The sequence below is a fragment of the Salmo salar genome, chromosome ssa01, assembly GCF_905237065.1.
Source record: "Salmo salar chromosome ssa01, Ssal_v3.1, whole genome shotgun sequence".
Taxonomy (NCBI): domain Eukaryota; kingdom Metazoa; phylum Chordata; class Actinopteri; order Salmoniformes; family Salmonidae; genus Salmo; species Salmo salar.
The window spans coordinates 4,673,307-4,695,446 of record NC_059442.1 but is presented as its reverse complement, the minus strand read 5'-3'; the positions used below and the strand labels follow the sequence as shown (position 1 = coordinate 4,695,446).

Below are 22,140 nucleotides of genomic sequence, written 5' to 3'. Positions count from 1 at the left end.
CTGGGAAAAACACCATTCCAAACAGCACACCTGGGAAAAACACCATTCCAAACAGCACACCTGGGAAAACACCATTCCAAACAGCACACCTGGGAAAACACCATTCCAAACAGCACACCTGGAAAAAACACCATTCCAAACAGCACACCTGGGAAAACACCATTCCAAACAGCACACCTGGGAAAAACACCATTCCAAACAGCACACCTGGGAAAAACACCATTCCAAACAGCACACCTGGGAAAACACCATTCCAACCAGCACACCTGGGAAAACACCATTCCAACCAGCACACCTGGGAAAACACCATTCCAAACAGCACACCTTGGGAAACACCATTCCAAACAGCACACCTGGGATAAAAACACCATTCCAAACAGCACACCTGGGAAACACCATTGCAAACAGCACACCTGGAAAAAACACCATTCCAAACAGCACACCTGGGGAAACACCATTCCAAACAGCTCACCTGGAAAAAACACCATTCCAAACAGCACACCTGGGAAAACACCATTTCAAAGAGCAAACCTGGTAAAAACACCATTCCAAACAGCACACCTGGTAAAAACACCATTCCAAACAGCACACCTGGGAAAACACCATTCCAAACAGCACACCTGGGGAAACACCATTCTAAATAGCACACCCGGGAAAGACCATTCTAAACAGCACACCTGGAAAAAACACCATTCAAAACAGCACACCTGGAAAAACACAAATTTCAAAGAGCACACCTGGGAAAACACCATTACAAACAGCACACCTGGGGAAACACCATTCCAAACAGCACACCTGGGAAAAAACACAATTTCAAACAGCATACCTGGAAAAAACACCATTCCAAACAGCACACCTGGGAAAACACCATTACAAACAGCACACCTGGGGAAACACCATTCCAAACAGCACACCTTGGATAAAAACACAATTCCAAACAGCACACTTGGGGAAACACCATTCTAAATAGCACACCCGGGAAACACCATACTAAACAGCACACCTGGAAAAAAACACCATTCCAAACAGCACACCTGGGAAAACACCATTCCAAACAGCACACCTGGGAAAACACCATTCCAAACAGCACACCTGGGAAAACACCATTCCAAACAGCACACCTGGGAAACACCATTCCAAACAGCACACCTGGAAAAAACACCATTCCAAACAGCACACCTGGGAAACCACCATTCCAAACAGCACACCTGGAGAAACACCATTCCAAACAGCACACCTGGGGAAACACCATTCCAAACAGCACACCTGGGGAAACACCATTCCAAACAGCACACCTGGAAAAAACACCATTCCAAACAGCACACCTGGGAAAAACCCCATTCCAAACAGCACACCTGGGGAAACACCATTCCAAACAGCACACCTGGGAAAAACACCATTCCAAACAGCACACCTGGGAAAAACACCATTCCAAACAGCACACCTGGGAAAAACCATTCCAAACAGCACACCTGGGAAACACCTTTCCAAACAGCACACCTGGGAAACCACCATTCCAAACAGCACACCTGGAAAAAACACCATTCTAAACAGAGCACGTGATAGCGGTTCCATATGTGACAGATTAAAATCTGTGTTAGAAACTTAGAAAGTGGGGGAAGATCTAAAGATGCAACAACTAGTATGGGTTGATAATATGTCTAGGCTTCTGGCCTTTGGCTTCTGGACAACGAAAGAAAGGTGATATGAAAACCAATACACACACCCTTCTACCTGGAACCGAAAAGGGGTTCTTCAAAGGGTTCTCTAAGAATAATTTCAGTTTCTAGATAGCACCATTTTTTCTAAGAGTGCAAAACAGGAGTGAAATGGCAGAACAGTGGGTCCAATTGGTAAGTAAATGGAAATACATTTGCTGAAATTATATAATTACTTCTGTCTATACAGAAATAAATTAAATAATTCAAAATACTTTACCAGAAAGCATCAGGAATCATTAGCTTCTTTTGAAAGCCTGCAATTTGGTCATTGTGCTTGGCAACAGGCCTAGCCAGGGGCGAAAATCTGATATCCACTTTGGAGGGGACAATTACATGACATTTTCTCAAGAGCAATTCCTGAGGGGGACACCAAAAGTAGTGCTGTAACACATAGCCTACATTGTAATATGGTAAATGTATATTGAGGAACCAAAGAAATAAGGTGTTTGCCGTTCTCCTAACTACCGGTACGGATTGTGTCAATGTTTGTCTATGGAGATTGCATGGCTGTGTGCGCGATTTTTTTTTTTTTTACACCTGTCAGCAACGGGTGTGGCTGAAATAGCCAAATCCATTAATTGGAAGGGGTGTCCACATGGTATCAGTCAAACATACACACACACAACAATATACAACAAACTCCACATTGCAGATCGATATTCAAACAAACACTCATGAGTTCTGGCCAGCAGCATACTACCCTGCATCCCACTGCTGGCTTGCTTCTGAAGCTTAACAGGGTTGGTCCTGGTCCATCCCTGGATGGGAGACCAGATGCTGCTAGAAGTGGTGTTGGAAGGCCAGTAGGAGGCACTGTTTCCTCTGATCTGAAAGAAATATCTCAACGCCCCAGGGCAGTGATTGGGGACATTGCCCTGTGTTGGGTTCCTTCTTTCAGATGGGACGTTAAACGGGTGTCCTGACTCTGTGGTCACTAAAGATCATATGGCACTTATTGTAAGAGTAGGGGTGTTAACCCCGGTGTCCTGGCTAAACTCTGAATCTGTCCCTCATAACATCATGGCCACCTAATCCTCCCCAGCTTCCAGACGGCTCATTCATCCCCCCCTCCTCTCCCCTGTAACTATTCCCCAGGTTGTTGCTGCTTAAAAAAAAATATATAGCTTACTCTTAGAAAAAAAAGTGCTGTCTAGAACTTTTTTCGTTCAATGTAGAACTTTTTCCACAGAAGGTTCTACATGGAACCCAAAAGGGTTCTCCTATGTGGATAGCCCGAAGAAACCTTTTGGAACCATTTTTTTTCTTGGAGTGTAGGTTACAACGTTGTGTTTTCCGTTGAGCTAACGTATGTCTCTGTGTGTCTTGTAGAGTCCATCACGTTGTCAGGCGATGAGAGGGAGCAGAGAGAGCTGGGGAAGGTGTGTGTCCGGCTGAGTTACCAAGAGGCCCTGGAGCAGGTGTGGATCACGCTGGTACAGGTACGGTTACAGGCCGGGAGGAGGGGTGAGGATGAGTGATTGGGGGACTAAAGGGCCCATTGTACCTGCCTTCTAGGTGGCTGAATGGGGCCTCTGTCTCAGACTGTTGGAACAGAAACCAGAAACCCCATCTCAATATCTCCTCTCTCTTCACAAGTCACTGCTCTGTTAACTTCTGAGAGGTTACTCACTCAAGAGGAATAATCATGAACAACAATTTTCTTTCCAAACAAAACTTAAAATGGTCATAGTCTTCTTATCATATACTGTAACAAAACGATCACAAAGTAGATACACTAACAAGTAAATGGCCTGCCACACAAGTCCCTGTATAATAAATACACTATGATACCTAGCCAGCTCTCCAGCTCTGTAGCCAGCCCTCCGGCTCTGTAGCCATACTCCCAACTCTGTAGCCAGCCCTCCAACTCTGTAGCCAGCCCTCCAACTCTGTAGCCAGCCCTCCGGCTCTGCCCTCCAACTCTGTAGCCAGCCCTCCAACTCTGTAGCCAGCCCTCCGGCTCTGTAGCCATACCGCCGGCTCTGTAGCCAGACCTCCAGCTCTGTAGCCAGCCCTCCAACTCTGTAGCCAGCTCTCCAACTCTGTAGCCAGCCCTCCAACTCTGTAGCCATACCCCCAACTCTGTAGCCAGCTCTGTAGCCAGACCTCCAGCTCTGTAGCCAGCCCTCCAACTCTGTAGCCAGACCTCCAGCTCTGTAGCCAGACCTTCAGTTCTGTAGCCAGACCTCCAACTCTGTAGCCAGACCTCCAGCTCTGTAGCCATACCCCCAACTCTGTAGCCATACCCCCAACTCTGTAGCCAGACCTTTAATTCTGTAGCCATACCCCCAACTCTGTAGCCAGACCTTTAATTCTGTAGCCAGCTCTCCGGCTCTGTAGCCATACCCCCAACTCTGTAGCCAGACCTTCAGTTCTGTAGCCATACCTCCGGCTCTGTAGCCAGCTCTCCGGCTCTGTAGCCATACCCCCAACTCTGTAGCCAGACCTTCAGTTCTGTAGCCATACCCCCAACTCTGTAGCCAGACCTTTAATTCTGTAGCCAGACCTTTAATTCTGTAGCCAGCTCTCCGGCTCTATAGCCAGCTCTCCGGCTCTGTAGCCAGACCTTTAATTCTGTAGCCAGCTCTCCGGCTCTGTAGCCAGACCTCAAATTCTTCTTTCTCTCCTTCTCTCAGTGTAAGGATGTGTCCCTCGTTCAGAACAGCAGTGAGCAGCAGAAGATTAGCTTTAAAGGCATCATCACTATGAGCAAACCAGTACAGTTCAAGAGCTCCGTCAAGGAAGGTTCTCCGGTAAGTTATTTAACGCATCCCAACCACATCTTAGCCTGGTACCAGATCTGTTTGTGCTGTCATACCAACTCCTATGATCAGTGATGTAGGAAAGACAATACAAACAGATCTGGCACCAGGTAACTCTATGTACTGTACAGTACTGTAACTCCAGTCACATCCAGATAGACTATCATCAGCCTGGTGGTCCCGTACCTGTTTGTGTTTGTTGGCCTATAGCAAACGTCTATAGGTGTTGTCATGCAATGACCATGGGAGTTAAAAAGACAGCACAAAGATATCTGGAACCAGGCTACTGTAGCATGACCTCATCGATCTAAAACACTGGACCACTGGAACCAGTAGCATGACCTCACCGTTCTAAAACACTGGACCACTGGAACCAGGCTACTGTAGCATGACCTCACCGTTCTAAAACACTGGACCACTGGAACCAGGCTACTGTAGCATGACCTGACTGTTCTAAAACACTGGACCACTGGAACCAGTAGCATGACCTCACTGTTCTAAAACACTGGACCACTGGAACCAGGCTACTGTAGCATGACCTCACCGTTCTAAAACATTGGACCACTGGAACCAGGCTACTGTAGCATGACCTGACTGTTCTAAAACACTGGACCACTGGAACCAGGCTATGGTAGCATGACCTCCCATATCTAAAACACTGGACCACTGGAACCAGGCTACTGTAGCATGACCTCATCGATCTAAAACACTGGACCACTGGAACCAGTAGCATGACCTCACTGTTCTAAAACACTGGACCACTGGAACCAGGCTACTGTAGCATGACCTCACTGTTCTAAAACATTGGACCACTGGAACCAGGCTACTGTAGCATGACCTGACTGTTCTAAAACACTGGACCACTGGAACCAGGCTACTGTAGCATGACCTGACTGTTCTAAAACACTGGACCACTGGAACCAGTAGCATGACCTCACTGTTCTAAAACACTGGACCACTGGAACCAGGCTACTGTAGCATGACCTCACCGTTCTAAAACATTGGACCACTGGAACCAGGCTACTGTAGCATGACCTGACTGTTCTAAAACACTGGACCACTGGAACCAGGCTATGGTAGCATGACCTCACTGTTCTAAAACACTGGACCACTGGAACCAGGCTACTGTAGCATGACCTCCCATATCTAAAACACTGGACCACTGGAACCAGGCTACTGTAGCATGACCTCCCATATCTAAAACACTGGACCACTGGAACCAGGCTACTGTAGCATGACCTCACCGTTCTAAAACACTGGACCACTGGAACCAGGCTACTGTAGCATGACCTCACCGTTCTAAAACACTGGACCACTGGAACCAGGCTACTGTAGCATGACCTCACCTAAAACACTGGACCACTGGAACCAGGCTACTGTAGCATGACCTCCTCTATCTAAAACACTGGACCACTGGAACCAGGCTACTGTAGCATGACCTCACCGTTCTAAAACACTGGACCACTGGAACCAGGCTACTGTAGCATGACCTCACCGTTCTAAAACACTGGACCACTGGAACCAGGCTACTGTAGCATGACCTCACCGTTCTAAAACACTGGACCACTGATGGTCAGTTAACTAATAGCTTCACATCCAATTCCAGTAGCAGTTCTGACTTCCAGTATTCTCCCATTCTAGACATTGGTGATCTGTTTGATAGGCAACGTGTGTTGAATAGAGAGGAAAGGTCTCTGGCAGCTGATCTCATTCCTTCCTCTCCCCTGGCCATTATATTACCTGCTCAGTGTCTATGAGTAGGAGAGCCGATATAGGATCAGTTGAGTCTTTTAGATCATAATGAATGAGATGATATGGACAGATCCTAGATCAGAATGAATGAAAGATGATATGGACAGATCCTAGATCAGAATGAATGAAAGATGATATGGACAGATCCTAGATCAGAATGAATGAAAGATGATATGGACAGATCCTAGATCAGAATGAATGAAAGATGATATGGACAGATCCTAGATCAGCACTCCTTCGTTAAGATGCTTTGTGGATACAGGCCCAGATCTGACCACCGTCAAGGAAGAGAGAGAGAGAGAGATCTCCTCACAACTAAAAATCTTTTTTAGTTGTCACTTTATCCTCTTGTCTAGCGTAGTGTTTCTGTTGTTGAGCTGTTGCAGCCCCTGAAGAGTCAGACTGATTTGTTAGGTCTAGAACGAGTTAGTGCCAGTGAATAAAGTGCTATAGCCCAGGGAATCTACGTGAGAACAGGGTTTGTTTATTTGCGCTGTTGAGGCTCTTTGCTCTGCTAAAGAGCTACAAGGAAGTAGGTAAATAAGTCAAGAAACAAAGTGATTCTCTTGTAGAAGACTATCAGACAGAGCCAGAGTGGAATACTGTCTAAGGGCTCTATTCGAGCCTTACAGATTCTACAATATGAATGTAAAGGTCCTTTCAGATTGAGCTGACATTTGCAACGTTTTTTTTTTCTGTGAATGCTGTCTACACTTCAGCGGGAACATCGCCTTCTACATTTCAATCACGCTGTACAGCTGAACTTCCATGATGTGGATTGAATAGAGCCCTTATCTTTTATCTCTGCTCCCTCTCTCTCTCTCTCTCTCTCTCTCTCTCTCTCTCTCTCTCTCTCTCTCTCTCTCTCTCTCAGGACACAGTCTTCATGGAGACCTTTGTGTTTACATTGCGGCTGCAGCAGCTGCGTTGCTGTGCTCTGGTATTCCGGCTGCAGACCCACCAGCCCAGGAAGAGGACGGTGGCAGAGTGTGTTCTCTCCCTCAGACAGCTAGGCCCTGTGGAGACACAGCACTGGATGGAGCTCAACCCCCTCTCCAAGACCACAGTAAGTATGGATTTATACAGCATAGAATGTCTAGAATATACATTCCAACTCAGTGGCCTTGTGGTTAGTGTCCCGTCCCTTAGGTTGGAAGGTTGTGGAGTTCGATCCCTGGCCGAGTCCTTAAGATTAAGTTCACTTTATTGGTCAATTGTGCATAAAGGTTCCAACTGAAATTTGACTTCCACTTATAACTCAACCCCTTCAAAAGACACACACACACACACACACACACATAGAGGTTTTGGAAAGGCGTGGGTGGTGCCTTGCTTAAGGGCACAACGGCAGGCAATGGCATCTGGGATTTGATACCAGCAACCTTCCGGTTTCCAGCTCACTTCCCGTTAGATTTTTCCCGTCAGACCCGGAATTCAAACCTGGCAACCATCTGGTTGCTGAATAGCCTCTCTAACCGCTACACCAAAGACTCTAAAAATGGGACCTGATTCGTTCCTGCTTGGCACTCAGCATTAAAGATAGACTAGTGTCCTGTCCAGGGGGTGTACTGGTACATCAAGCTGTCTCACTACAGAAACTGGAGATGGACTAGTGTCCTGTCCAGGGGGTGTCCTGGTAAATAAAGCTGTCTCACTATAGAAACAGGAGATAGACTAGTGTCCTGTCCAGGGGGTGTACTGGTACATCAAGCTGTCTCACTTACAGAAACATTTAAAAAAAATGTGTAATACATTTGCAAAAATCTCTAAAAACCTGTTTTCTTTGTCATTATGGGATATTGTGTGTAGATTGCTGAGGATTAAAAACATATATATATATATAATCCATTTTAGAATAAGGCTGTAATGTAACAAAAAGTGGAAAAAGTCAAGGGGTCTGAATACTTTCCGAAGGCAAATCACATTCTGCCTGTAGTTTGGTGGTGTTGTCGTCGTCTTTGGTCTCTGACCAAGAGGAAATGCCTGTAGAATGGAAAAAGCATATGACTTTGTAATTTAAATATGTAATCTATTCTCTGTGCCTATGCTCTGGGTATCTTCCTATTATCAGGACAGTATGTAAAGAACAAAACTTACGTCTGCCAAGTCATGAAACAATGTTTTTATTTGTTGATCTATTGCAGGCTGTTGGCATATTGAGGAACATGCCAATATTGATATACTGATGGAGCCTCTCCGGGGTTGCATAATCTGGCAGTGGGGAATTTTTTGAGAAGTTTTTGTGAAACAGAAACTGGAGGTGAAAGGTTTATTGGAAAAAGCCATCAGGCTGAGGCTGGGATGGATGGTGGAATTGTGAGGCCCGGAAAGTAGGTCCAACCTCAACACTTCAGGGGAGAAAGAGAGAGAGGCACCGAGAGAGAGGCACCGAGAGAGAGGCACCGAGAGAGGCACAGAGAGAGAGGCACCGAGAGAGAGAGGCACAGAGAGAGAGAGGCACAGAGAGAGAGAGGCACAGAGAGAGAGGCACAGAGAGAGAGAGGCACAGAGAGAGAGAGAGGCACAGAGAGAGAGAGAGGCACAGAGAGAGAGAGGCACAGAGAGAGAGAGGCACAGAGAGAGAGGCACAGAGAGAGAGGCACAGAGAGAGAGGCACAGAGAGAGAGACACAGAGAGAGAGACACAGAGAGAGAGACAATATTAGAAACACATATTTCCCTCAGATTACACAGATCCACAAAGAATTTGAAACAAACCCAATTTTGATAAACTCCCATATCTACTGGGTGAAATACCACAGTGTGTTATCACAGCAGCAAGATTTGTGACCTGTTGCCACAAGAAAAGGTTAACCAGTGAAGAACAAACACCATTGTAAATACAAACAGTATTAATGTTGAGTTAGAAGGATTCGATCTTCATCCTGTATTGACTGTTTTGACTGTTTGATGGTCGTAGCCGGATTTCATAAAAGCGTCAGGATTACTGTCCCGCTCCTTGAAAGAGTTCTAGCCTTTACTGTCCCGCTCCTTGAAAGAGTTCTAGTCTTTACTGTCCGGCTCCTTGAAAGAGTTCTAGTCTTTACTGTCCCGCTCCTTAAAAGAGTTCTAGCCTTTACTGTCCCGCTCCTTGAAAGAGTTCTAGTCTTTACTGTCCGGCTCCTTGAAAGAGTTCTAGTCTTTACTGTCCCGCTCCTTAAAAGAGTTCTAGTCTTTACTGTCCCGCTCCTTGAAAGAGTTCTAGCCTTTACTGTCCCGCTCCTTAAAAGAGTTCTAGTCTTTACTGTCCCGCTCCTTGAAAGAGTTCTAGTCTTTACTGTCCCGCTCCTTGAAAGAGTTCTAGCCTTTACTGTCCGGCTCCTTGAAAGAGTTCCAGTCTTTACTGTCCCACTCCTTGAAAGAGTTCTAGCCTTTACTGCCCCGCTCCTTGAAAGAGTTGTAGTCTTTACTGCCCCGCTCCTTGAAAAAGTTGTAGTCTTTACTGTCCCGCTCCTTGAAAAAGTTCTAGCCTTTACTGTCCCGCTCCTTGAAAGAGTTCTAGTCTTTACTGTCCCGCTCCTTGAAAGAGTTGTAGTCTTTACTGTCCCGCTCCTTGAAAGAGTTCTAGCCTTTACTGTCCTGCTCCTTGAAAGAGTTGTAGTCTTTACTGTCCCGCTCCTTGACAGAGTTCTAGTCTTTACTGTCCCACTCCTTGAAAGAGTTGTAGTCTTTACTGCCCCGCTCCTTGAAAGAGATGTAGTCTTTACTGTCCCGCTCCTTGAAAGAGTTGTAGTCTTTACTGCCCCGCTCCTTGAAGGAGTTGTAGTCTTTACTGCCCCGCTCCTTGAAAGAGTTGTAGTCTTTACTGCCCCGCTCCTTGAAAGAGTTGTAGTCTTTACTGGCCCGCTCCTTGAAAGAGTTCTAGCCTTTACTGTCCCGCTCCTTGAAAGAGTTCTAGCCTTTACTGTCCCGCTCCTTGAAAGAGTTCTAGTCTTTACTGCCCCGCTCCTTGAAAGAGTTGTAGTCTTTATTGTCCCGCTCCTTGAAAGAGTTCTAGCCTTTATACTGTCCCGCTCCTTGAAAGAGTTGTAGCCTTTATACTGTCCCGCTCCTTGAAAGAGTTCTAGCCTTTATACTGTCCCGCTCCTTGAAAGAGTTGTAGCCTTTACTGTCCCGCTCCTTGAAAGAGTTCTAGCCTTTACTGTCCGGCTCCTTGAAAGAGTTCTAGTCTTTACTGTCCCGCTCCTTGAAAGAGTTCTAGCCTTTACTGTCCCGTTCCTTGAAAGAGTTCTAGCCTTTATACTGTCCCGCTCCTTGAAAGAGTTCTAGCCTTTACTGGAATATTTTCCAGTCTGTGCGAGCGAAACAGTCCTGTAGCTTAGCGTCCGCTTCATTGGACCACTTCTGTGTCGAGCGTGTCACTGGTACTTCCTGTTTCAGTTTTGTGCTTGTAAGCAGGAATCAGGAGGATAGAGTTATGGTCAGATTTGCCAAATGGAAGGGCCTCCCGAGTGGCGCTGTGGTCTAAGGCACTGCATCGCAGTGCTAGCTGTGCCACTAGAGATCTTGGTTCGAGTCCAGGCTCTATCGCAGCCGGCCGCGTCCGGGAGTCCCATGAGGCGGCGCACAATTGTCCCAGTGTTGTCCGGGTTAGGGGAGGGTTAAATAGTGACTCCAGTGGTGGGCTGGGTGCAGTGCACGCTGACACGGTCGCCAGGTGTACAGGGTTTCCTCCGACACATTGGTGTGGCTGTTGGGCATTGTGTCAAGAAGTAGTGTGGCTTGACTTGGTTGAGTTTCAGAGGACGCGCGGCTCTCGACCTTCGCCTCTCCCGAGTCCGTACGGGAGTTGCAGCGATGGGACGAGACTGTAACTACCAATTGGATACCACGAAAAAGGGGTAAAAAAAAGTTATTAAAATAAAAATAAGATTTGCCAAATGGAGGGCGAGTGAGAGCATTGTATGCTTCTCTATGTGTGGAGTAAAGGTCATCTACAGTTTTTTTTCACCTCTCATTGCACAGGTAAACATACTGGTAAAAATGAGGTCAGACAGATTTCAGTTTCCCTGCATTAAAGTCCACGGCCACTAGGACGGCGCCTCTGAATTGGCTTTTTCTTGTTTAATTATGGCCGGAAACAGCTCGTTGAGTGTGATCTTAGTGCCAGCATCATTTTGTGGTGGTAAATAGAAGGCTATGAAGAATATAGATACAAACTCTCTTGGTTGGTAGTGTGGTCTACAGCTCTTCGACCTCTGGAACGGCGTCTCCTCCTCATACGAATTATGGGGATTTGGGCCTGGTCTGGGAGGAAAGGGAAAGGTATCCCCCTTTCCCTTTCCTCCCAGACCAGGCCCAAATCCCCATAATTCGTTTGAGGAGGAGACGCCGAGTCAGTTGTACAACTGAATGGTTTCAACTGAACTGTGACTTCCGCATTTAACCCAACCCCTCTGAATCAGAGAGGTGCTGCGGGGGGCTGCCTTAATCAACATCCACGTCTTCGGCACCCGGGGAACAGTGGGTTAACTGCCTTGCTCAGGGGCAGAACTACAGATTTTTACCTTGTCAGCTCGGGGATTCAATCCAGCAACCTTTCGGTTACTAGTCCAATGCTCTAAGAGCAGTATATCCTTCGGGTCAGACTCATTAAAGAAAAAATACATAGAATTGCTGTTCTGAACAGTTTGAGGTGAATAATCACTGTTCTGATTGATCATACGGGCTTCCGAGTGGCACAGCGGTCTAAGGCAGTGCTAGAGGCGTCACTACAGACCCTGGTTCCATCCCGGGCTGTATCCCAACCGGCTGTGATCGGGAGTCGCATAGGGCGGCGCAAAATTGGTCTAGCATCGTCCGGGTTAGCAGAGGGTTTGGCCAGGGTAGGCCGTCATTATAAAGTAAGAATTTGTTCTTAACTGACTTACCTGGTTAAATAAATAAAATAAAATATGGAGAGTGGTACTCAGTGATGTGTTGTGTTGGATTTTCCCCAAACATAATGCTTTGTATTAAGGACATAAAGTACATTTCTTTGCCACATTTTTTGTAGTTTTACTTTAGTCAATTAGGTTAGTATTGTGGAGTAACTAGATGTTGTTGATCCATCCTCAGTTTTCTCCCATCACAGCCATTGAACTCTGTAACTGTTTTAAAGTCACCATTGGCCTCATGGTGAAATCCCTGAGCTGTTTCCTTCCTCTCCTGCAACTAAGTTAGGAAGGACGCCTGTATCTTTGTAGTGACTGGGTGTATTGATACACCATCCAAAGTGTAATTAATAACTTCATGCTTAAAGGGATATTCAATGTCTGCTTTTTTTAAATCTACCAATCGGTGGCCTTCTTTGTGAGGCTTTGGAAAACCTACCTGGTCTTTGGGGTTGAACCTGTGTTTAAAATTCACTGCTTGACTGAGGGACCTTACAGATAATTGTGTGTGTCGGGTACAGAGATGAGGTAGTCATTCAAAAATTATCTTCATTATTATTGCACACAGAGTCCATGGGACTTATTATTTGACTTGTTAAGCACATTTTTACTCCTGAACTTATTTAGGTTTACCATAACTAAGGGGTTGAATACTTACTGACTCAAAACATTTCATATTTTTATTTTTATTAATTTGTAGAAATAATTCCACTTGATGGGGTACTGTGTGAAGGCCAGTGGGTGTGAATAGTTTCTGAAGGCACTGTAGCTACCTAACCAAGTACAGCCATTTGGGATAGGACCAGTATGTTCAGCAACATGAAGTTGGTAGAATATTTTTTGGGAAACTGTAGAAATGTGTACCTACTGTCTCCAGCGTCTGATGTTCTCACTCCTTCTCCAGGTGTGTCACGCTGGAGCTGCACCTGGCCACCTGTCTCCAGCGTAATGATGTTCTCACTGCTTCTCCAGGTGTGTCACGCTGAGCTGCACCTGGCCACCTGTTTCCAGCGTCTAATGTTCTCACTCCTTCTCCAGGTGTGTCACGCTGAGCTGCACCTGGCCACCTGTTTCCAGCGTCTAATGTTCTCACTCCTTCTCCAGGTGTGTCACGCTGGAGCTGCACCTGGCCACCTGTTTCCAGCGTCTGATGTTCTCACTCCTTCTCCAGGTGTGTCATGCTGGAGCTGCACCTGGCCACCTGTTTCCAGCGTCTGATGTTCTCACTCCTTCTCCAGGTGTGTCATGCTGGAGCTGCACCTGGCCACCTGTTTCCAGCATCTAATGTTCTCACTGCTTCTCCAGGTGTGTCACGCTGAGTTGCACCTGGCCACCTGTTTCCAGCCTGTTAACGGACGCATCCAACTGCAGGTTCTCGCTGCCCAGAACCTCCCAGCTCCACTCAGCCAGGGTAGGGGTCTACGTAGCCCGTTATATATTTGTTCTAACCTCCCAGCTCCACCCAGCCAGGGTCGGGGTCTACATAGTCTGTTATATATCTTTTATAACCTCCCAGCTCCACTCAGCCAGGGTAGGGGGTCTACGTAGTCTGTTATATATCTGTTATAACCTCCCTGTTCCACTCAGCCAGGTAGGGGTCTACATAGTCTGTTATATATCTGTTATAACCTCCCAGTTCCACTCAGCCAGGGTAGGGGTCTACATAGTCTGTTATATATCTGTTATAACCTCCCTGTTCCACTCAGCCAGAGTAGGGGTCTACGTAGTCTGTTATATATCTGTTATAACCTCTCTGCTCCACTCAGCCAGGGTAGGGGTCTACGTAGTCTGTTATATATCTGTTATAACCTCCCTGCTCCACTCAGCCAGGGTAGGGGTCTACGTAGTCTGTTATATATCTGTTATAACCTCTCTGCTCCACTCAGCCAGGTAGGGGTCTACGTAGTCTGTTATATATCTGTTATAACCTCCCTGCTCCACTCAGCCAGGGTAGGGGTCTACGTAGTCTGTTATATATCTGTTATAACCTCTCTGCTCCACTCAGCCAGGGGTCTATGTAGTCTGTTATATATCTGTTATAACCTCCCAGCTCCACTCAGCCAGGGTAGGGGTCTACGTAGTCTGTTATATATCTGTTATAACCTCCCTGCTCCACTCAGCCAGGGTAGGGGTCTACGTAGTCTGTTATATATCTGTTATAACCTCCCAGCTCCACTCAGCCAGGGTAGGGGTCTACGTAGTCTGTTATATATCTGTTATAACCTCCCAGCTCCACTCAGCCAGGGTAGGGGTCTACGTAGTCTGTTATATATCTGTTATAACCTCCCTGCTCCACTCAGCCAGGGTAGGGGTCTACTTCATCTGATCCCAACATGTATTATATGTACTAATAGGGAGAAGTACACTATATGACCAAAAGTATGGGGTTGAGGTCAGGGCTCTGTGCAGGCCAGTCAACTTCTTCCACACCGATCTCGTCAAACCAGTTCTTTATGGACCTCGCTTTGTGCATTGGGGCATTGTCATACTGAAACAGGAAAGGGCTTTCCCCAAACTGTTGCCACAACGTTGGAAGCACAGAATCATCTAGAGTGCCATTGTATGCTGTAGCGTTAAGATTTCCCTTCTCTGGAACTAAGGGGCCTGAACCATGAAAAACAGCCCCAGACCATTATTCCTCCTCCACCAAATGACAGTTGGCACTATGTAATGGGGCAGGTAGCGTTCCCCTGGCATCCGCCAAACCCAGATTCGTCCGTCGGACTGCCAGATGGTGAAGTGTGATTCATCACTCCAGAGAACGTGTTTCCACTGCTCCAGAGTCCAATGGCGGCGAGCTTTACACCCCTCCAGCTGACGCTTGGCATTGCGCATGGTGATCTTAGGCTTGTGTGCGGCTGCTCGGCCATGGAAACCCATTTCATGAAGTTCCCAACTAACACTTATTGTGCTGACGTTACTTCCAGAGGCAGTTTAGAACTCGGTAGTGACTGTTGCAACCGAGGACAGACGATTTCTACGCCCTAAGTGTATCAGCATTCGGCAGTCCCGTTCTTTGAGCTTGTGTGGCCTACCACTTCACCGCTGAGCCGTTGTTGCTCCTAGAAGTTTCCACTTCACAATAACAGCAGGGCAGAAATTTGACAAACTGACTTGTTGGAAAGCCATGTTGAAAGTCACCGAGCTCTTCAGTACAGACCATTCTACTACCAATGTTTGTCTATGGAGATTGGATGACTGTGTGCTCAATTTGATACACCTGCCAGTAACATGTGTGGCTGAACCGGGCCAAATCCACTAATTGAAGGAGCGTCCACATACTTTTGTATATACAGTGTATGTCATTCTTTGTAACAGAGAAAATGTATTATAATGAACTGTATGTGGATGTTTAACCAGTTCAAAATTGGTTAAGGTTAGGTTTAGGGTTAGTTAGAGAGCTTCAACCTGGAACCATTTTCAAATCTGCCAGCTGTATACACACTGTCTACTAAGTAACCATTTCCCTTTGTGCTTTTCCATTTCCCTTGTGATTCCCTTGTCCATCAACCAGCATTCTTTGTGAAGATAGAGATGCAGCAGTTGAGCAGGGTGGTGATGAAGAAGAAGACTCACGCCCTGAAGTCCTCCGGAGGTCAGCTGACCTGGACTGAGTCTTTCTACTTCCCCTTAGCTCTGGACCAGGGCTTCCTGCTGTCAGTCAAACTCTACAGCCGCGGTTCTGTCAGACGGAAACACTACCTAGGACAGGTGAGACGAAAGCCTAGGGCTCTATTCCCTGCCTTCCCTGTAGCTCTGTTGGTAGAGCATGGTGTTTGCAACACCAGGGTTGTGGGTTCAATTCCAACAGGGGGGGGCCAGCACAGGAAAAATAAAATGTATGAAATGTATGCATTCACTACTGTACGTTGCTCTGGATAAGAGCATCTACTAAAATGTAAATGTATTCAATCCGAATAGCAGAAGTTCAGTTTGTCAGCGCAATTGAAATTTAAAGGCAATATTCCAACTTTAGCGGAGACTGAATTCATGGTAAACGGTGAAATCTGAAATGACCTTTACATTTCTATTAGATTACAAGGCTACAAGGGGATTTTCTCTCAATGCGACTTCGTGCAGCCAATTGCAATGTCTCCTTAAGGTGTAACACCAGGAGCCGTTGTGGATTTGATCCGCATTTCCATCTATTACGTTCCCACAAGACAAACTCAAAATGTTGCTCACAACAAAAGGACCAAAAAACAGAAAGGGGTACTGAAAAGGCACCCATGTGGGGTCTCCGCTGAAAGTTGACAAGCAACTAGGAAATGTGCCCTAAAACATTCCCAGGATGGACGCCCACTAAATGTGGCTAGGGAAAGGAGGAAACAGGGAAAATACATATAAAAGGCTTTTTGTTTCAGAACTTAAATAACGAGAGCCAACGAAAGGTGTTACTCTCTCAAGAACTGACTGATCCATAGGCCAGCAGGTCTTAAATATCAGCTGGGCTGACTGATGCACAGGCCAGCAGGTCTTAAATACCAGCTGGGCTGACTGATGCACAGGCCAGCAGGTCTTAAATACCAGCTGGGCTGACTGATGCACAGGCCAGCAGGTCTTAAATACCAGCTGGGCTGACTGATGCACAGACCAGCAGGTCTTAAATACCAGCTGGGCTGACTGATGCACAGGCCAGCAGGTCTTAAATACCAGCTGGGCTGACTGATGCACAGGCCAGCAGGTCTTAAATACCAGCTGGGCTGACTGATGCACAGGCCAGCAGGTCTTAAATACCAGCTGGGCTGACTGATGCACAGGCCAGCAGGTCTTAAATACCAGCTGGGCTGACTGATGCACAGACCAGCAGGTCTTAAATACCAGCTGGGCTGACTGATGCACAGACCAGCAGGTCTTAAATACCAGCTGGGCTGACTGATGCACAGACCAGCAGGTCTTAAATACCAGCTGGGCTGACTGATGCACAGACCAGCAGGTCTTAAATACCAGCTGGGCTGACTGATGCACAGACCAGCAGGTCTTAAATACCAGCTGGGCTGACTGATGCACAGACCAGCAGGTCTTAAATTGAGTTTAAGATTAGGCCAGTTACATAACTTTTATTACGGCTTCTACAGGTTCACCTTGGCTTCGACAGCCCAACACAGGAAGCAGCAGAGCAGTGGAGGGACAGCATGTCTCACCCTGAGAAGGTGGTAGCTGTATGGCACAGACTCAACGGATTCTGACACACCTGTATAAATTCACACAGTGTCCCAAAGGAGTTGACAGTCTCACCTGTATCGCCACCTGTACCGCCACCCAGTGGTGTAAAGTACTTTAGTAATAATACTTTAAAGTACTACATAATACGTTTTTGGAGGTATCTGTACTTTACTTTACTATTTATATGTTTGCCAACGTTTACTTTTACTTCACTACATTCCTAAAGAAAATAATGACCTTGTATTATTTTTGTATATAAAGTATGTAGCTAACACATTTATGTTGCATAGACTTGTTTTGTGTCATGCCATATGTTGTATGTTCAGTTGATATAATATTTTAGAGGACAGATATTTGGCGGCAGGTAGCATTGGGCCAGTAACCGAAAGGTTGCTAGTTCGAATCCCCGAGCTGACAAGGTTAAAAAAAAACTGTCGTTCTTCCCCCTGAACAAGGCAGTTAACCCAAGGTTCCCTGGTAGGCCGTCATTGTAAATAAGAATTTGTTCTTCACTGACTTGCCTAGTTAAATAAAGGTTCAATAAAAAAATATAAACAATTCATGAGTAATGGTACCCCAGAGTTGATGTGTTCTCATTAGTGGTCCTGATGAATTCCTGGTCTTCTGCATCTCCTGTACTCACACTGTTTAGTGTTTCCCACATATTTAAGGGTCTCTATTCAGTCTGTAAAGCTGAAGACTTAGGGCTCTATTCAGTCTGTAAAGCTGAAGACTTAGGTCTCTATTCAGTCTGTAAAGCTGAAGACTTAGGTCTCTATTCAGTCTGTACAGCTGAAGACTTAGGTCTCTATTCAGTCTGTACAGCTGAAGACTTAGGTCTCTATTCAGTCTGTAAAGCTGAAGACTTAGGGCTCTATTCAGTCTGTAAAGCTGAAGACTTAGGGCTCTATTCAGTCTGTACAGCTGAAGACTTAGGGCTCTATTCAGTCTGTAAAGCTGAAGACTTAGGTCTCTATTCAGTCTGTAAAGCTGAAGACTTAGGGCTCTATTCAGTCTGTAAAGCTGAAGACTTAGGTCTCTATTCAGTCTGTAAAGCTGAAGACTTAGGGCTTTATTCAGTCTGTAAAGCTGAAGACTTAGGGCTCTATTCAGTCTGTAAAGCTGAAGACTTAGGTCTCTATTCAGTCTATAAAGCTGAAGACTTAGGTCTCTATTAAGTCTGTAAAGCTGAAGACTTAGGTCTCTATTCAGTCTGTAAAGCTGAAGACTTAGGGCTCTATTCAGTCTGTAAAGCTGAAGACTTAGGTCTCTATTCAGTCTGTAAAGCTGAAGACTTAGGGCTCTATTCAGTCTGTAAAGCTGAAGACTTAGGTCTCTATTCAGTCTATAAAGCTGAAGACTTAGGTCTCTATTAAGTCTGTAAAGCTGAAGACTTAGGTCTCTATTCAGTCTGTAAAGCTGAAGACTTAGGGCTCTATTCAGTCTGTAAAGGTGAAGCGTTAGATTCAGACATGAATGCTGCCTCCGCTAAAGAGGGAAAAACCGCCTTTAAATTTCAATCACGTTGTAAAGCTGAACTTCTGCGATGCGGATTGAATAGAGCCCTTAACTGTCTAATATTATAGTCTTAATCTAGACATCTACTGTATATTTTTTAGTATTATAAGAATTGATTAACCGTCATTAGCATATAGTTATCGTACAAACTGTTTCATGGTTTGAGTCTTTCATCCCATCTAATGTCATTTTATGTATTTTATTTTGTCATTTTATGTATTTGTATTTTATTTTATGTCATTTTATGTCATTTTATGTATTTTGTCATTTTATGTATTTTTATGTATTTTATGTCATTTTATGTCATTTTATGTCATTTTATGTATTTTTATGTATTTTATGTCATTTTATGTATTTTATGTATTTTGTCATTTTATGTTATTTTATGTATTTTATGTCATTTTATGTATTTTATGTCATGCCATGTAAAGACTGTAAAGATAAGCATGATTAAAACTACAGTAGGTTTTTCTCAAACCCAAAATCAATGACTTTTACAGTATCAGTCAAACATTTAGACACAACAACTCATTCAAAGGTTTTTCTTTATTTTTACTGTTTTCTACATTGTAGAATAATAGTGAATACATAAAAACTATGAAATAACACATATGAAATCATGTAGTAACCAAAAAAAAAGTGTTAAACAAATCAAAATATATTTTATATTTGAGATTCTTCAAAGTAGCCAAGCCTTTGCCTTGATGACAGCTTGGCACACTCTTGGTATTCCTCTCATGCGTGTCATGAGGCGCAGGTGAGCGAGACAAGGGTGACAGGTGTGCTGGATAATCAGCAGCCTGATCACCTCGAGGCCGGAGAGGGAGTATACGTGACATATATTGTGCACTAAGACTTGTGTTTGTGTCCTTGTCGGTGCGTGCTTCGGCCAGTCATCGTTTACGTAATAAATATTTGATCTAAGTTAATGTTTACTCAGCCTGCAGGCATTCCAGACACACCTTGGCCGTAAGCTTTTCTCATTACTCAACAGCACCTTTCACTCAACACCATTCGGAGAGCAAAGGGTCTGACTAACACTTCGGGATTTGAGAATCTGTGTCCCTAATTTACATGAGGTACTGTCTAGTTTGATCTTTAGGGGGTTGTAAAAGACCTGGGTTTAAATACTTACAGGGTTCGCTTTAGGGAGTCCAAACAGATCAGTTGAGAACGGACACCAAATGAGAACCAGTACACTGGTCACTGGTCCGTGCGCATGTCCTCTTCCAATTGGCTAACGTTTCAGTGGGCCCGTCCAAAAGCTCGAAATCATCTGAACATTTTGTTTGTGAAAACGGATAAACATTTTGAAGGTTAAGGACGCGTCATCTCCGCTGTCCGACTTACGACTCCCCATTTCAGTAACTATTGGAACTCGCGGATAAAATCAACGTGCCGGTTTGGCCACGCTCTTAGACCGTCTGGAGTGTCTGGCAGGTAGTGTTTAAACTTTTAACACTTCTCTATTGGTTTTCATTGCAACAGGCTAGCTCAATCAAGCACAGATACAGTATATGAAATTATTTCGATTAGTACTTAACACCAGGTCTGGTGTGTAACAGGTTTTCATGTTGACAATCTGACACTCATTCCAACCTGTCATCTATGTTCTCTTGTAAGAAGGAGCTCATTCCATCACTATGGATACAATGATGGAATGGAACCTCACTGTTTCTGAAGTGGCCAGAGTCATCCTGAGATACCAGGATCTATGTTCATTCTGTGTGTTCTGACTGTGGCTAGAGGGAGAACAGCTATATGCCTTGTGATTGGGTTTTGGCTAGAGGGAGAACAGCTATATGCCTTGTGATTGGGTTTTGGCTAGAGGGAGAACAGCTATATGCCTTGTGATTGGGTTTTGGCTAGAGGGAGAACAGCTATATGCCTTGTGATTGGGTTTTGGCTAGAGGGAGAACAGCTATATGCCTTGCGATTGGGTTTTGGCTAGAGGGAGAACAGCTATAGGCCTTGTGATTGGGTTTTGGCTAGAGGGAGAACAGCTATATGCCTTGTGATTGGGTTTTGGCTAGAGGGAGAACAGCTATATGCCTTGTGATTGGGTTTTGGCTAGAGGGAGAACAGCTATATGCCTTGTGATTGGGTTTTGGCTAGAGGGAGAACAGCTATATGCCTTGTGATTGGGTTTTGGCTAGAGAGAAAACAGCTATAGGCCTTGTGATTGGGTTTTGGCTAGAGGGAGAACAGCCCATGTGGGGTCCTCTGAGAAACTAATCTTATCAAACCGTGTGGCTCGCTTGGTAGAGCATGGCACTTGCAATGCCAGGGTTGTGGGTTTGATTCCCAAGGGGGACCAGTATGAAAAAAAAATTATGCACTCACTACTGTAAATCGCTCTGGATAAGAGTGTCTGCTAAATGATGAAAATGTAAAAAAACAAATTAGTAACTTGTTTTTCTTCAAATGGGTTATAGAATACAACCTTTTTTTAGGTAAGGGTATTTTACACTATCAGAATGCACTTTGTGTAATTTATGTGTCGGGGCAAACATGCGGCACCTACAATATAGTGAATATGAACACCGCGTTAATTAGAGATGATCATTTTTCCAAGTGGAGGTCCTCTTTATTTTCTAATGTCAGATTGTGTTTGTTTGCAGAAAAAGTTTGGGAAACCCTGACATAGCAGCCGGGCCAGATTACAGACCGGGCACGTGCCCTGGGGCCCCGATCTTCAGAGGAACCCCAAAAATAATCTAATAGTACATGAACACATCACAAACCATTGTAAAAATGTGTAGCATTGCCGTAAATGAGCTTTAAGACGGTAAACATTTCTTGTAAATGCAGGAAGTTAACTGATTTCCTAAATATTAAAAATGTTTTCAAAAGAAAATCTGGGCCTCAGAAGGTGTGTTTTTTTGATCAGACTAGAATCAAAGATTGTGGTATAATAAAGCAATGTGGCAAAACGTACCCTCTGATAGGCTAGATGAAATGTTCAACAATCTGAAATTATTTGATGGTCTATCAGAGAGTTTCCACTCTCTAGAAATGTATGAAAATTCCACGACTTTTCCATGACATGAGAATTCCAATGACAACGGCCAAACACAAAGGGAAATAAAATGCTGAAAAATAAATGTATTTTAATGATCGTTGAATTTCCAAAACATGATGCAACTGAACTGTGTGTAAATTCCTGAAAGCGTGGTCTCTTTCCCAGGCCTTTTAAATGGTCCAAAAAACACAAACAGTTCCCGACAACAGAAACCAACGGCATCAGATGGCCTAACATAATAGCTGTGCTATTCTGTTACACAACCCCATACAACTAATGTCAATAAAGACTTGCAGTCCCTCGTAACAGATCAGTCTATTTCCTGTG

The 22,140-nt window shown here is 45.0% G+C and overlaps 1 protein-coding gene across 2 annotated transcripts in view; it reads left to right on the top strand.

Moving 5' to 3' along the window:
• LOC106599381 (tandem C2 domains nuclear protein) overlaps positions 1–21,644 on the top strand; it is a 33,970-nt gene extending 12,326 nt beyond the window's left edge. Inside the window, exons 4-10 of one of the 2 annotated variants that reach the window (XR_006761893.1) lie at positions 3,051–3,160; positions 4,358–4,474; positions 7,110–7,301; positions 13,413–13,518; positions 15,622–15,818; positions 17,186–20,231; positions 21,413–21,644. Coding sequence is in view for 1 of the 2 variants with exons in the window: in XM_045707184.1 (XP_045563140.1) it covers positions 3,051–3,160; positions 4,358–4,474; positions 7,110–7,301; positions 13,413–13,518; positions 15,622–15,818; positions 17,186–17,296 (833 nt within the window). In the remaining variant the exon portion in view is untranslated. Of the gene's footprint in view, positions 1–3,050; positions 3,161–4,357; positions 4,475–7,109; positions 7,302–13,412; positions 13,519–15,621; positions 15,819–17,185; positions 20,232–21,412 lie in introns of those variants that run through there. The other variant, XM_045707184.1, reaches the window with a different exon arrangement.
• Positions 21,645–22,140: the final 496 nt, after the last annotated feature.